This window comes from Elaeis guineensis, chromosome 3 (genome assembly GCF_000442705.2).
Source record: "Elaeis guineensis isolate ETL-2024a chromosome 3, EG11, whole genome shotgun sequence".
Classification (NCBI taxonomy): domain Eukaryota; kingdom Viridiplantae; phylum Streptophyta; class Magnoliopsida; order Arecales; family Arecaceae; genus Elaeis; species Elaeis guineensis.
In genome coordinates, this window is record NC_025995.2 from 90,770,322 (window position 1) to 90,787,539 (window position 17,218).

General features: G+C 36.6%; 1 protein-coding gene across 2 annotated transcripts; it reads left to right on the top strand.

Annotated features, from left to right (window-relative positions):
- The first annotated feature begins 2,240 nt into the window (after positions 1–2,240).
- Positions 2,241–16,582, top strand: LOC105042051 (uncharacterized). Of its 2 annotated transcripts, XM_010919157.3 has the most exons (8): positions 2,241–2,461; positions 2,934–3,263; positions 6,705–6,902; positions 7,137–7,409; positions 7,799–7,901; positions 11,586–11,704; positions 15,091–15,267; positions 15,636–16,582. In XM_010919157.3, exons 2-8 carry the CDS (start codon positions 2,961–2,963, stop codon positions 16,443–16,445), a joined length of 1,983 nt encoding a protein of 660 aa, XP_010917459.1. In that variant the 5' UTR covers positions 2,241–2,461; positions 2,934–2,960; the 3' UTR covers positions 16,446–16,582. The 2 variants fall into 2 exon arrangements, with proteins under 2 accessions (XP_010917459.1, XP_073110059.1); XM_073253958.1 differs by lacking the exon at positions 2,241–2,461 and having other exon boundaries at positions 3,000–3,259.
- The last annotated feature ends 636 nt before the right edge of the window (positions 16,583–17,218 follow it).

Below are 17,218 nucleotides of genomic sequence, written 5' to 3' on the forward strand. Positions count from 1 at the left end.
GGTTTGTCATCACAAGTGTAAGGCTTGTGTGGAATTATGATTTGCAATCTCAATCTCTCTCTCTCTTCCTTTTTTTTTTTTTTTTTTCTTTTTCTTTTTCTAAGCTAAATGGTAGTTGGGACACGGCAAAATGGTTTGGATTTTCTGCTGGAATCGCGAAACGTAGGGTGCTTGGACCTCATCGAAATTAAGCTGGGTGAGGTGCTGTCTCCCCATCACGCGCTTGGTATGACGTTGATGGCAGAACAGCCAAAGTGGATATGCACGTGAGGAATTTTTTTTCTTTTGGGTAAGAAACGGCAGTATGTTTGGATCACCAACCTCATCAGCGGTATCCCTCGCTGGTCTCAGTTGGGTGGAAACACTTGCGCTTGGTGGTCAAACTTGTAATTATAAATCATAAATATATATCATTTATGGTATATTTAGCTGGAGGAAGTTGCGCTATGGCCACAAGAGAATCTTATTTGGTTGGAGAAAATTTTATTTTTATTCTAATTTAAAAAAAAGAAGATCATAATCTCAAAAATCCAATTTGAACTTCCATCTAAATGTTCAAATTTTATTCTAATTTTAATTTTACTCATGAATCAAATGTATTGAATAAAATTATCATTTCAATTTTCATTTCAATTATTTTGATTTCAATTTAAATTTCGGTCATGAACATATCTTTACTCCCCATTCTGAACTGCGGGTTTCACTTCTTGCAACCAAAAGTTCATCGGACCCAGCTTTACAATGACCATCCTTGTATCCTACCGATTTTTATTGATGACAAAAACTCTTTTACGTATGAAAAAGGGTTGTGATGGTATCATGAAAACATAATGTTAAGATTGTTTTCTTTCTGTGTCCTTTTTTCCATACTCCCTATAAAATGGAGTCTGACGTTTTATAAGTTTAACTTTGTTGGACAATGACTATAGTTGTGCAGCTAATGCCAATATTTGCATCCATTATTGTCCATGCGGCTCTCAGTAAATATGGTACAAAGTATATATTCCTTTGAATCAAGCAAGTTATACTCCCAATTGGTATGCCTTTAGTGACAAAATCGATATCATTGTTTTCAAAGGCTAGCTGAAGGCCTAAGAAACCTCATAAAACTATTAACTTGTGCAATTTACTTTCTCCTAAAGCACATAAATATGAGCGTATTATTTCTAAAAAAATATTAATAAGATTATAGTATTTCGTAAATTTATTTGTCCTAGCTAATAAGATAATTTTTGATTAACTATATTCATTATTGTTGTGGTTCTAATAATATGGAGGGCACCAACAGTCCCGCATCGATTGTGAGTCTAGAAAAATTCGTGCTTATAAGAAGAAAAAATCTTTTGCACGTGAGACATCTTTTAAAGGATAAAACATGAGGCCTATGAGTCAGAGCGGACAATACCTCACGTGACGGGTCGAGTCTTTGTCGACAATGCACTTAATAGGATCGAGTCGTCTTGATTCGATGCGGACTGTGGGGCTGGACACCAATAGTCCCACATCGATTGTAAGTCAAGAAGATTCGCCTTATAAGGAGAAAATTTTTTTTCATATGAGATTTTTTTAAAGGAAAAATAGTGAGTCTATGGATTAAAGCAAAATCGTGAGATCTATAATTAGAATGGACAATACCACGGATGAATCGAATCTTTATCCTTAGTGGATAGCAACTATATACAATGAAAAATCTTGAGAGTATGAAGCTGAATTCCATCATCTAGATAATTACCATAGGTGAAAGTTTTGTGTTCAAAAATAAATGTCCGTGAGTCCGTGTCATCACAGCATCCCGAGAAAAGAGCTTTGCACATGATACTCTCCCTTTCTCTTTTATAGTTCTCTTTCCCCTTCTTTTGGAGAAAAAGGATATATGTGCATAAAACGTGCGCAATACTAGTGTAAATAATTATTGGTCTTTTGGATAATTATTGTTGAACTCGTCTTTGTTAATCGAGCTAATTTCTTTATTTGGTTGAGTTATTCGTTCCAACTGTCTCACGCATTGTTACTGGAATTATTTATTAATTAATATTATTTTAATAATATTTTCTTAAAAAAAATCATATTTTTAATGTAATTGAACCGTCGGTTCTGTTGAGATAGAGTGTAGATGTATGTGACATCTGCCCGAACCGGCTTCCGAACCGTCCAGGCTCCAGCAAATTTAAACCCACCGCCAGAGCGGCTTCCGTTTCCCGTTGACCGCCGGTTCTCGTTCTCGCCCGGTCTAGTAGGCTCCGCGACCCGCGTTGAACGACGCGAGCGTTCTCGTGGAAGGAACCCGGAGCCGCTGCCCGGAAAAAGGAAAGCAAGGATTACGAAAAGAACCTCTCTAGCGATTTTAGAAGGAAGAAAAAAAACATATATATAACTATATAAATCCTCTCACCGATTCTTTCTTTCTTTCTTCTTCCCGTCGATCTCGCAATCCTTTGAGTGCCGCCAAAGTTGATCTCAGGTACGTGTAGAACCTCGTCCCTACTTTTTTTTTTAGGGTTTCTGTCGACGTGTGAATGTCAGACTCTTTTTTAGGGTTTGGCCGGGTTCGATCCTTGAGAGTTTTCAAGGTCAGGGTTTTTGTTGATAATTTTTCGTGTCGGAGTATTTTTCGGTGGAATTGTGTGATTATGGAGATCTTCGTTTGATACGGTTGAGAATTGTGTCTGGTGATCAAGACAGATTTTTGTTTTTGATAAATGAGTCGTAATCTGGATTTTTTTGTTTGTTCTTTGGATGAAAGTGGTTTCTCCATTCCTTTACTATTAGTTTTCCAAATTATGTGAAAATATAGAGTTCCATCGTCCTTGCCCCGAGAAATCAATTTGTCATCAAATATTGTCCTTCATAAGAGAATTTGTTAGATTTGGTGGATAAAGATCTATTTTGCTTCTTTTTTCCACTAATTGTTATGCTGAAATGATGGCTTGTAGATCACCTTGTACTGATTCCTGAACAAGATGGCGACGGCGACCATGGCAACTGCAGCCGGTGCTGCTGCTCTTCTTTACTATACATTGAGTCGGAGATTACAGGCTGAACGGTCTCAAGATGATGGTGAATGTGAAAATGATGGTGATGGGTCCAAATCTACTCTCCTCAAAAGGAATCGTTTGTCTCAGAGGCCGACACGGGCCCCTGCAACGTGGTTGGAGACTATATCAACCTTGTCAGAGACACTTAGGTTCACTTACTCTGAGACTTTGGGTAAATGGCCCATAGGAGATCTGGCTTTTGGCATCAGTTTTCTCTTAAAGAGGCAGGTAATCATTAATGCATCTGTTTGTGTTGTTCAAAGAAAGTTCATCGAGAACTCATGAACTGTTCTATGCGATTAAATGGAATTTAATCTGAGACAGATGATGCTACTTCAGCATTTTGCTTCACAGTTGTTGCCCTTATTTTATTTGAAGAAATTAAATTAGAAGCTGTATAGGAAAATTTTGTTTGTGTACTCTGCTGATTGATTACAAATTTAAGATAACAAATAAGCCATGTACATTACATGGGGCATGAAAGTGACTGAAGCATGTTATGTGATGTTTATGACTTCTTAAATAGGATAGTCTGATATAGAACTGACTTAAAGGATATTACTTATGAGACAAAGACAGGACATGCTGCTATGGAAATGGATATAGGTGGTTCTTGACATCCTAGTAATTTATTAATTGAATTTTGAGGAAAAAAATTATTGAGGCTTTCATTGATAGAATAACTATTCCCATGAGGAGTGCATAGAAAAGGAGGATAGAAAAGTTCAAACCAGTCAGTTGAGATAAAGCATTTTGGTGGTTATTGCTCAGTTAGCATTAAGTTAAGAGAATAAAATAGCTATAAAAGATTCTGGACCAAAAGTTCACAATTTTTTTTTTTAAAATCTCATGGAACGTGAAATTGTTAGAGAAGAGGACTTGATCTATATTCTGTCTCTGTGCGAGGTGTTTATAGGTTACATTGAACATTCACTTTCACTTAGATGCATTTTGATATACCAAGGTATTCTTGGTGGCCATTCAATATCTTTAACCAAATGTTCCTCTGATTTTTGTGTTATTTTCTTTCTTTCTTTTTATAGTTTGAAATATGAACTGTTATACTTGGATTCTGGCTTACCAATACGAAAGAATGCCAAAATGATTATTTACTTGATTAAATTCCTTTTTTTGAGGAAAAAAAAAGGAATTTATGGAGCACTCCTTTTATTTAGGGTTGTAAGCAAGCTGAGTGAAGTTTAGCTTTGGTTTGCACAGGTTTGGCTTGTTGTATTCAGAACTTATCTCAGCTCTATAAAACACTCCTATTGGACTTTTATCTGATAGCATATAATATATTTATGAATAATTATGTGTTGTTTCGAATGAAAGATCAATGCACAAATTGAGAGTATGCTAGGTATCTGTGGTAGCAGCAAACTATTAGAAAGTTATTATGAAAATTAACTTTATATATATTCTGAATAACATCATAGCTTATATATTTTTCTTTTTCCATGTTTGTCATGCTTTTTTTCCTGTTTTCTTTTCTTTTTTTTTTTTTGTTAATTAAAGAAAGGAAGGTTACTTTAGGCTTGTTTTGTAGCTTATTTATCAGGCTAAGGCTCAGGAGGTCCGAGTCCTGTTTTCTATACATTCTGTTTTGACTTATGAGAAAAGGGAAGTGATAATGTTATCTTGAAACTTGAAAGAGAAAAGGAAGCAGGAGGCTTCTTCCTGATCGGTGGGAAAAGAGGGTACCTATTGAAGGTATAATCAGTTCGCAAGAACTTAAGCATCCTCCATGCATGAAGAAGGAGAAATTCCCCTGCCATGGAGAATGTTCAGTGTTTCTTAAAAGGAAAAAAGTTCTGATAGTTCTATTTCCTTATCTGTTCAAGTGATGATTTCACTTGAATCACCTTTACCTTAAGTTATCTTAATTCACTAATTTCTTGAAACCAAATATTTTAAAGGATAAGAAAATATTCATATGAGATCCTAAATATTGGAAGGACCTATGCAGTCTTTGTAGTTCCCATAAAAATGAATTGTCTAGTCTCTTTTCAACTGTTGCCTCCAGGTGGTTCTACGAAAGGAAGTCAAGAATCGAAGGCCTGACATGACACCAATTAGTGCACTGACTTTTACTGATAAATTGGGTTTTGAAAAAGCAGAAAGTACTTTATGAGATGAAATGTAATCCCTCTATAACCTTCTTCAGTTCCAAAATTAGCCTTTGAATCTCCACATCTATCCTATCCAAGAGCAAACAGATCTGTAAAGTTATCAAGATCTATCAAGTTCTGATTCTGTCGCTGAAATGACAGCCAACATCATAGGTCACATTACATTGGCTGAGGGATTGTTTGGCAGTCTTATCAATGTTTTTAACCATAAGGCTAATATTTGTGCTAATAATTGTTTGGCATAAACACATTCCACAAGGATATATGTCAACAATCTTTCTAGTCACATGCATCCATTGTCGGAGTCTCACCTCACAAGTCCTTTTGTACCCGGGACTGCATGTTGTCATTAATGGGGATACCATTGTAGAGTTCTATGATTTCTTAGATATCTGTGAAAAGTTCATCTGTTATGTTCGGTAGGAGGATAAGACATCGAAAGAGGAAAAGCAAATTGGGGAGCTATTCTTTTGCACGATGTTAATTCGAAAAAGGGTTCGCTGTACCATCCTTTGGTTGAGTATATGCCTGCAAGAAGCACCTGTTCTCAAACAGATTAACTTGAAACTTCATAGACGGGGAAGACCTTGAAGAGATACAACAGTGATTAGGCACTCCATAACATGTCTATTCTGTTTATAATATTGAACATAACCTTTCTTCTAATTTTTTAGATTCTTTTCACAAAGTAGAAGTGACACATATTGAACTTATATTTGCAAAGATTAGTTGCTCTCTGCTCCTCGTTACTCCTTGTTATCCTCTGAAATAACTTGCACAGAATACATGCCAAATTTTGCAGCCATTTGACAAGAAAAATACTTGTTCCTTCATCAAGTTTTCCTATATATAAGCCCATTGTTTGTAACTAGCAAATGTGGCTTGCACCAGATGCTACTTGTGCTAAATTTTGACCAAATATATTCCGCAATGTTTTTATGGCCAGTTGGCAAAAAGATATGCATTTTTTTTAAAAAAATTTTGATATGCCATGCCCATGACTCCTATTAACAGTGGGAATATAATTTGCACCAGATAGTGCTTTGTAGCACTAGCCATATAGTTATGAAATGAAGTTGCATTTCAAATTCTTTATTGTGGTGCACATTTGGTAAGGACATTTTACAAGTTTGAGGTTGGATAATATAGACTTTATGAGCATAAGAAGTGCACTATCTGGGTGGTGCTTTTGCTTCTGACCTGATATATTTGCAAATCCTTACAATATTTGGCTTTTGTTCTCAAGAAGCTCAAGACGATGCACTAAAGAAAGTCCGAAGTAGGTCATTGATAGGTTCTTTGTAAATGCCATTCTCTAGATTAAAGTATCCAGGTGCACTTATGTGGCCGCAACCATGCTTATCCCCATGCTAAACAGAAAACTGAATTTATGGTTTTGGAGTGTTTCTCATGTTCTTTTTGCAAGCAAAATATTCTTCATTGTTTGTAAAACAATATGCAGCTTATGCTGTATTTTATAACCAGGCTTTGTGAACATTTTTACATCTCAACCTTTTTCTTATGTATATATATCTTGCAGGGAAGCTTACATGTAGCTAGTATATACGCTGGAAAGGAGAGTATACAGCTTCAAGGAACATCAATTATTGCTGAACTAAAATATCTTTTAAATTTGTTGACTCTTTGCTGGCATTTTTCAAAAAAGCCATTCCCAATATTCTTGGAGGCCACTGGTTACTCTCAAGAAGATGTTCTATTCCAGGAACCTAAAGCAGGAGTGAGTGATGACCATCTCTTACTTTTAGAGTTTGGAAAGTTATTTTTTTCCCTGCTAGTCAATGCAATGAATTGTCATTTTTTAAGAATGAAATATATATGTATATTTGTATGTCTGTATGTATGTTTGTTTGCATGTATGTACATATGTATGTACATATGTATCTATATATGTTTAAGAAGTAACTACTCCTGACTTTATATTTATAGTTAGTTTTGTTTTATATTTTTGCAGATATTGAAGCCTGCATTTACAATTTTAGTTGACAAAAGTACAAAATGTATTCTGCTGTTGATTAGGGGAACCCATAGCATCAGAGATACTTTGACAGCTGCAACTGGTGCGGTGGTACCATTCCATCATACTGTTGTACATCAAGGTGGTGTCAGTGATGTAGTTTTAGGCTATGCACACTGTGGAATGGTTGCAGCTGCCCGGTGGATTGCGAAACTTGCAACTCCTTGCCTTGTGCAAGCACTACATGAATATCCAGATTACAAACTAAAAGTAAGCTATGATCTAGAGTTTCTGCTGTCCCTGCTTCTCTAATTTGTATTTTCCTCTGTAGCATGACATCTTTGAGGAGATCGTTAATTTAATTTGATGTTAAATATCTGAAGTAGTGGTTCAGAGTCTGGCACAGAAAACTTGTTAAGCATGCAATCATATATGCCATTTCATTTTTTTTATTTACTATATTTTTCTTTCCCATTATCCGTAGCAATTCTTACCTACCTTACTATTTTTATGAGTCAGCAAATGCTCTCATTTTTGAATTGTTCCACAAATCTGAAGTAATATCATTCTATAATATTTTGATTAATAGATCTGTTACTGGGGATACTGTTGTACCTTATTGTTTTTTCACTGATATGTTTTTATCAAAATCTGCTTAGATAATTGGGCACTCACTTGGTGGAGGCACAGCAGCCATTTTAACATATGTTTTGCGGGAGCAGCAGGAGTTTGCCACCACTACTTGTGTTACATTTGCTCCAGGTTTGTCCTGAGGCTCTTTCAACATTTTGTTCAGTTTACATTTCCCGAATCGTTAATTCTATAACTTAAAAGCTTTATTTCAGCTATGAGGGTTAACATTATGAAACCTTCAGTATTTTTATTATTACATGATGGATGGCTATGGCTGTAATCTGAACATGACTAATTTGCAGGGGATTTGTATTTTATTTTGTTTTTCTAATTTTTAAGTACAGTCCTTATGGAGATCATTGGGCATTTTTTTTAAATTATTTATGTATTTGCCTCTCAGCTTTCTTCCTTGATAATTCTTTGAACCTGAATTAACCATGGTGTCCTTGTTCCATCTCTTTAGTTGCATTATTTGACTTCAAAGAATTATAATTAACGGATGTAAGTAGTTGAAGCATCTTACAATTATAATTTAACTAAAAAAATGACAAAAAGAAACCTATTGCTACTATGACATATATTCATTTCCCTTTTGCCCACCATAAGCATGATAACAACTGATTCAATGAGTCAATTCTTTTTATTACATCATTTTTTTCTATTTTGATGGACAATATGGTTGTAGAGAATTACATAAAACAGTCACTAGGAAGAAACTTACATTTCTTTCCAGAATTTATATATTTGCCATAACAGGTGTTTCAGTGACAATCACCATAAAATTAGCTCTTTACATTTTATGTGCTTTAAAAACCTGTTGAATGATAAATGAGTCATATGTGATAATTTGATGGAGTATATGTGCGAAGGTGCATTCAAATAGGCATCAATATGAGTACATCATATGGGCTGGGATTAGTTGACCACTTACATACGGTCGAACCAACAAATCAAATTCAGTGTCAGATCAGCACTACATTTTCTTATGCTCATGGAGATGCTATGCCTGTTTAAAGTTTTGTATCTGGTTACATTGAGATGACAGTAGTTTCTGTTTGATGGTTTGATAGTGTTGGCATCTGAAACCATGGTTATGTCACGAATTTGTTACCTAGCCACTTCATTTTTAAGATCTGTGGATTTACAACACTGGATGCCTGAGCATATCATGATGGTACTTGGTACCCACACAATGGACCATCCCTATTTCAATAGTTGTCACAGAATGTCCTGTAAAGAGTTTTTTATGCATATGATGATGCATAAGTTTGCACTTATTTTTCTAGTACTAAAATTATTTAAGCACCAAAGTGACACATCTCTCTTTGATAACTGTAATTTGCATAGGGGCAAGCCAACTAACTAGTTGTCAATTTGATTTGATGTTTTTACTTCTTAATGGTTTCATGTATTTGTATTGGATGGAATTGTCACCATGTTAGATCTTTTGGAAGTCGGTATCAAACACATTGGAACACCTGGACTCTTGGTGCTAGTAACAAATATCTGGGTAAGACTGAATTTGGTCCATTAAGTTGGCTGACAAAACCATATTCTATGCCCTGCTTTAAATTAGAGGGTGCAGTATTGGGCCTGTAGTTACAAGTCCAAGGTGGATGAAACCTTTGCCTTGAGAATTGGTGCTACTAAATATCTAAGCCTGTTTTGGTTTTTGTTTTCTATCGAGAAGTAGGAGGCAAGAGATTCCCTTGTAAAGGTGGTGCCTCTAGTTTTATCTCAGGCCAAGGTTAAGAAGAAAACTTTCATTTTAGTATAACAAGGTCAAGACCTCTACATATTAAACTGGAGAATTTAAAGGGCTAAAGAGACGCCTAAGAAGAGCAAACTTGTTAATGTAAATCCTATCTAGATGGCAGGCAAAGAGCCCTTTCTCAGCAAGTACAATAGCTAGCTTGAAGCATATCTTGTAAGAGAAAAGGAGAAAACTAACTACTCTTGTTTCTCTTTTTTCTTCTGTCCCTCTCTATCTCATGTTTTGTGCATTATCATTTTTGTTTTATGTGCTTTCTGTTTACTTTTTTGCATAGAATATAAGACAACTGCTCTCTTGTGGATGTCACATGTTTTTCCGTCTCTCATGAAGGTTTGCCATTTATCAAATGAGTTATATGCAATCCACATTCTTTCATCCTTTAGATTGTATGCCTCTATTCGGCTCAAGACAACTCAAGCCCTTATCCTTCCACCTAGTTGTGCCCTTTGCACATGGTGAATCTGTTGGTTCTCAGTCTTCTAGGGGAGAAATTCCTCATCATCCTCCAAAGTAGGGAGAATGCGTATCCTTCTCTCATATTAGCTCCCTGTAGTTAATAAACGTTGAGGGCTACAGGCCCTAGACACATGAAGTCGTATGAGAAACACAAGGAGAATAAAAGAAAGCAACTTTAAGGTGAGTTCAGGGACTTCATCAATTTAAGTAACTTTAGAGAACATAGTCATCTTTTTGAGAAGAATTGTTTTAACTGTATTTAAATGTAATTTTGCATCTCTCTGTATTTCTCTCCTTGTCCCTTAAGAAGTCCTCCTATCAAGTCAAGGGGTAACTGATAATGACATCTATCACATCGAGGGTGTGTGTTGTTCCATATAAAGTCAACCTTCCTATTTGGTCTTGACAAATTTAATCACATGTTGTTCGGGACCAAACTTGTATTGGCATTATCAACTTTCTGCCCTCTTGTCACCATCATTAATAATATTCCTGTAAGCTTGCAGAATATAAAATTTGGGGATGTCATTTATTCTTTTTGATATTATCTCTGATATTGTTGTCAATCACTATGGTACAACTGTTGGACAAGGCTGGCTAGATTCCATATGCTGACTGTTAATGTTTGATGTTTCTGATCCTCCTCTCTGAGGCTCAGTTTCACACTTAAATGATGGTTATTGTCATCACCAGTACCAGTGTGCTTGGAAGAAAAGTAGGACAGATTGTGCATGAAACTAGGAGGGTCCAAATCTTAGTTTTCCTCTTAAGAAACTGTCTCCAGTTACTACATCTTTCATAGATGACGATGTAATTTCTTTGTGTGGCACTAGTTCTTTGCTATTTGTAGAACTTGTAACTTACATTTGTGGTCATAGGATTGGCATTCGGATATGCATATCTAAGTATCATAATAATTCAGTCTATCAGAATGCAAAGTTTGTGTCTGTATTTACTTTCATATTACCAAGAAACTGCCTTGTGCGATTGATCATTTGATATAGTTTGAGCTCTTCAAGATGCGACTTTCAGACCATGTAGGGGCAGTTTGACTGCTTGCTTATAGTGGCCTACTATAACAAAGAGATCACTAGCATTTTGGTGAAGTATATGCACCATATCATGCTAATCCCAGAACAGTAGCATAATTTTGAAAAATACTTTTTTTTAATATCATCTTAATCATGGTGACAATATTATCCAAGTTTGAAACATTCTAGACTAATTCTTGGTTTTCCCCTTGGCCAAATGATTCTCCATGTTATATTCCGCAAACAAATGAAACCAGAACCATTCAATCATCCACAAATTATGCACAAGTTCTATGATTTATTCGCAAGTTATTCAAGGCTAATTTGAGAAATCTTTGTGTTACATATTATTCATGCCATATACTACCACTGGTGGTTTTTTTTTTTTTTTTCTGTTCTGTTCCCTAGTTTTGGTTAGCTCTACTCTCCCGAATTTTTGACAAATTTGCTGGGTTTTTTTGACATCCAAATTTTCTCCTCTAGCCAAATTTTCAAGAACTCTGAATTTGTGACTATGATCTTAACAACTAATTACTTTTATTGCACATGCAGCTGCTTGTATGACATGGGAGTTGGCAGAGTCCGGCACACATTTTATTACTTCAGTTATTAATGCTGCTGATTTGGTGCCAACATTTTCAGCTGCTTCAGTAGACGATCTGCGAACTGAGGTAATAATTGAATATAAATGTTTTTTAGTCTAATTAATCTATGATTTTTTTTAATAAGAAAAGAATAGATTTTCTTTCACTATGTGGCAGCTGGCCTATCTAGTCAACAAGGACATTTGCGACTTTCAGGACATGGCCCATAATCCAGCACCAAAATTTAAAACATAAACAGAATGAAATAAAACAAATAAGCTTTTTAAAATGAGGAGTGGTAGGTCAATTTGTTGTTTTGCAATTTGATATGTTTTGAAAGAATTTAAAACAATGCATTTATTTTAACCTGTTTAAACATATTTATTTAACAAAGAGTCTATTGGACATGGAGGGTTCTGCTGCACACATTAGTTACAAGTGAGAAAGAGGATTTTGTGTAATTGCATGTTAATTACTTTTGGGCAGAATCATTAAGGGTTGCATTAGGACTTGGAAGAATATTTTATAATGCTTACATACATGCATATTTCTGGGTAAAGTCAAGAATTTACACCTAGTAAAAAAAATCAGTTAGATGAATTGTACAAAAAATAATATGTTTTTGGTTAAGGTGCACCAAAACCAACACAATGTACAAAAGTCTAAACAATGAATGTGATCTCCAAGGTCTAAAATGCCTAAAATATCATATGTTTTGGAGATCCCTAGAGCTGTGCATGGTGCACCAAAATTAACACTATGTGTTGGGCCATTAGAATTATATGTGGGATGACTTGATCTATGGGCTAGGGGTCTTTAAAACATATGATATTTTGTACACAGGCATTTTAGACTTTATAGATTACATTTAATAGTTTAGATTTTTTTTCCAACTTGGATCATTGATTTTGCAATATCTGCGAAATCCTCTCTGTACATTTCGTGTGTATTATAAAAACATTTGATATTTTACAAACAGGTATTGTGTACCTTATAGATCATATTTGATGGTTTTGATTTTTTTTCCTTCCAACTTGGATCATTGATTTTGCAATGGGCATAAAGTCCTCTTTTTACATCTTGTGTGTATTATAATTTATGATTGCACATCTGCGCGTAGTCCACCCATGGACATGTATGCCAACATAGCTGTGTAATCCAGGATGATGTCCTTCAATTTCATGGGTTTAACCTTGAGAGTGAGGAGGTAGCGTATTAGGTACCTCAAAATAATGGAAGATTTGATCAAACATTGACCAAGTATACAATCTGAAGTGCATATTAACGTTTATGAAGCTTTGCATTGAAAAAAGGCCAGAGGTTCATCATATTAAAGTTTCTCTATGATCTCATTTACAGATTGGGTGATGTTCTGTAGGTGACTAGCTAGAGAATCCATTACTTTGTCTAGTCCTTGCTTACAACCAAACTCTACCAATTACTAATTGTTGCAAGGGGCCGTTAGTGAGATGGTCCAGTGCTAGGTCCTGAGTATAGTTCTGAGGATTGGTTGTTGTTCACGGTCAAACTTTTCATGGGTTTGTATGACATCATCCTCTGATAGGTATCTTGATGTGACTTAAAATAGGTTTGAGGTGAAATCATATTTGTTATATGCTTGAATAAGAATGATGGTACATTTTTGGCTGGTAATTTTAGTGAGTTTAAAGTAAAGACCACAATTATGTGCAAGTGCTAAAGATGCATTTAAACAAACTGAGTCAACTAAGGAAGTAGGTTTGTCCGTACAAAAAAATGGGTCATGCAGTGACCTCCATTCCATCCATCTGGATTTAACCTAGCCCCCTACAATTCGGGCAGCAACATTATATCTCTAGCCTGAGCACGACCTAGTTCAGCTTAATGTCCATTCCCTAGGTTTGCTGCACTAGTGGCATTGGTAGAAAAGATAGGGTCACACCTCATGATGGTTCTGTCAGAGGGGCGGGAATAGAGAGGTGGGGTTGGAGTGGATGTACCTGGAGGGCCTGCTCTGTCCGCTTGCAGTGCTGAGAGAGAAAGGGGAGGAGGGAGAAATCAAGAGAAGGGAGAGTAATGGTTGCGAACCTTGTACATCTCCCCAATGAGATTAGAACAGAGGAAATAAAAATATATCAATTAAAAGATCTGGCTGGGTTAAGCTGAGTGTATTTGATTTTGATATTGCTCAGGCCAGGCCCAAATTCTGGTCAGGCCTCAATGTTTGAGCCCAAGCCTGGCCTGCCAAGCCAGAAGTGCCTGCACCTGCCCAAAATCGGGCTTGTCGGTTGGGTGTGGTGCGTGTGATTTGCTTAGCTTTACATTAAGCATTCGAAGAGATTCTAATGTGTCTCTTATTTCCCTATAGGCTACATACAACTAGTGAAATATGCTTTCCTTGGGAGAATATCATGCCCTAAAATTTGAAATGCTAACTACTTGATTTGACCCATATTCCTATAAAGATTGCAGTTTGTGTTTTTTTCTTTGTCTGACTAATTTTTGAATCTAAATACTTTTGGCATCCTTTTCATAATTGAAATTGTGTTTGTTGTGATATTATATTCGTCAACTAGTGCTTGCATCTTTTGTGCAAAACATGCCCAATGAATCTCATTGTAGTTCTGAGCATTTAGAGAATTCCTAGTGAAAACATAGGGTCCTAGAGCTGGCTTTCATAGTGTGTCCTGAGTCTACCATTGCTAGTGTGACAACCATCCTTGCGATGGGTCCACGTTTTTGCTGTGCTGACTGGCACATATAACACCAGGCTAGTATCAGCAGCTGGTACAGCATGTATAAATCTTTTTTGAATATCTCTTCATTGAAAAGTGCTTTTTTGTTTTTATTTTTTATTTTATTTTTATGTTTTCATCTTGGCACAAAAATGGTATTTGCACTGGCACGGCATGTGCTATGCACCGGCCAGCACACCTGTGCCACCGTCCCTTAACCATTGGTCCATGCTTCTGCATACCCATCTCATCCATTCCCTTTTGCTCAAATCTGCTACTACACAAGATTTCTTTCTGTTATCATATGTTCTACAATGTCTATAATAATAATTTGCATGCTTTTGGATTCATTAGCAGGATCTGGCAGACTAAATCCTGATACGCACAACTTTGATTATTCATTTTGGTTTGACTAAAAATTTTCTGAAATGCTCATTTGTGGATGTAGAAAATCTAAGTGACATGTTTTTGTTTTGTTTTGATTAACTACACTAATTCAAACAAGAAAACTTGTTATCATATATCAGTCCAAATATCAGAATGTGTGGCTACTGCAGTGATATCATGGGGTTTTAGAACCTAAAGAGTAGCAGGGGTAATAAAATATGATAATCCAAGATCAAGTTTGATCCCTTTTCCATTCTTGTCCTGTCAATCAGATCTCTATATTTTATCAACTATGTTTTAACAATCAGTGGTGTTATCTGGAAATTCTTTTGGTCATTAATTTTGTTCATTCAAGATATTTATGTTGGACAGGTGACAGCATCAGCTTGGCTGAACGACCTTCGAAGTCAAATTGAGCAGACAAGAATACTGAGTACAGTTTATCGTTCTGCTACTGCCCTTGGGTCTAGACTTCCATCAATTGCCAGTGCTAAAGCAAGAGTAGCTGGGGCTGGTGCTATCCTACGCCCCGTTTCTAGTGGCACACAGGTTTGCTTCATCAGCTTCTTAATCTGTTATTGCCTTGTTCTTTAGTCTGTGAGACCGATGGACCATCTATCTTTTACCTTTTTAAAGTATTATGCAATTTTTTTCATGTTTTTGACATTTATGCTTGCGACAAAGAATGGAATTGTTGGTTTGAAAATGTTCAACAGTAGTTGATCCAAATTCAGATTACCTCGTCTAATGTGGATGATTCCAGTTGGTATTGCATGATCAAACAAAAGAACAAACGTAGCTTATGGGAAGTTAGTGTCCATGTTCAAGAATAGTACCATTTTGGCCATGTTAGCTTCCTGCCAGTGGATTGTTGCCCCTTTATGAATCATGATCCAGCTTTTTTATGTTTTGTCCAGGTTGTGATGAGGAGAGCTCGGAACGTGGCTCAGGCTGCATGGACTCGACAACCACTCCGCCTATCATCATGGTCATGTATTGGGCCCCGTCGTCGCAACAAACCCTCTGTCTCAGGTTTAAGATTAGAAGAAAGCGGTAGAGAATCCTCCACTTCAACTGAAACTATTGAACCTCTGGTGACATTAACTGGGACCACCACTGTGGAAACCACAGAGGTCATCACCTCGGAGGGTGTAGGATGGACTTCAGAAATAGGGTGCTCTCATACCTGTGAAACATCCCATGCTGCTGATGTGGAGGATGATAACAATGATAGTGATGGTGAAGATCTCATGAGTCATGGTAGGAAGGAGGACAGCATGACTGAGGTTGAGCTGTGGCAGCAACTTGAGAATGAGTTGTACAGGCCGAGGGAGAATGGAGAAGCTGAAATGGACAAAGAAATACAGGAGGAGAATGCTGCTGCTGCTGAGGTAGCCGAGAGCACATCAGAGGGTGTGCTCACCGAAACGAAGGAGGTTCATAGGTTCTACCCCCCAGGAAAAATCATGCACATAGTGACCATCCTTCCTGATGAGACAACAGACCAAGATGTAAATGCCGATGATGACGATGAAAGCACAGAACCAGAGCCTAAGATTGGGATTTTCTTGACACCAAGGACATTATATGGTAAATTGAGGCTCTCGCAGACAATGATCAACGACCATTACATGCCAAGTTACAAAAGGAATATTGAGCTTGTGATCAGCGAACTTGAGAAAGAAATCTCTACAGATGGATCCCTTCATGATGAAGTTGCTTTGTAGTCAATGAATTCATTCAAGTGACTTGAACTGGCTCTTGGCGAATGCAACCTGTTGCTGTGGTGAATCATACGGGCTGTAGGTTTCTTTTATTGAACCTTTGTATAGTGCTGATTTAATTTTTCCCTAGTGTTGATGAATTTGATTGCGCCTTGTAACCTCTCTTTTTCCACCTTTTCTTTCTTTCTTGTCTTTCCATTTTGCTTCCATTTTCTGTAATCTGTATCCAATTATACAGAGAATAGACAACTGAAATTGAGGGAAATGAAATACTCATTTAATACAAGGCAAGAACTAGTGGCTAGGTCCATCTTTTCCTTCTACGAGCACTGACAAGTACTGTGATATGCTGTTTCGTTGCTGCACAGGAGGTTAAGAGCATGTCAAAAGGTTCAAGCTCGTTCTGGCATGAGGTTTTGATTTGAATGACAATTCAATTAAATAACGAATCAGCCACTGCTGTTAGAGTCATGAGGAATGATGACTCTGATGGAATCATGTTAACCAATTACACTGCATGTTATGTTGATGGACTGGAAATGTGTACGATTCATCAAAGAGCCAGGCATTTCCAAAAGTTAAGGTAAGAAGATAATAGGTATTGGTCATTAAATCTCAGATATATTTGAGCATAATGGGAGGGCTCTGAAATTGCAATAACGAATTTTACTGTTCTTTTGACCGTTAGTGTAGGGATGCACGGTGTTCGCTCATGGTGTTATGCCAAGGCATAGCTTGAACGTCATTACAGGCTCAATTTGATAGCTTGCATGAAA

Excerpts from the sequence above, each read along its gene's own strand:
- LOC105042051 (XM_010919157.3), top strand. The coding sequence starts at position 2,961 with ATGGCGACGGCGACCATGGCAACTGCAGCCGGTGCTGCTGCTCTTCTT. Across the intron at positions 7,410-7,798 it reads ATCCAGATTACAAACTAAAA|ATAATTGGGCACTCACTTGG; the intron begins GTAAGCTATGAT and ends AAATCTGCTTAG. Across the intron at positions 11,705-15,090 it reads TAGACGATCTGCGAACTGAG|GTGACAGCATCAGCTTGGCT; the intron begins GTAATAATTGAA and ends TATGTTGGACAG.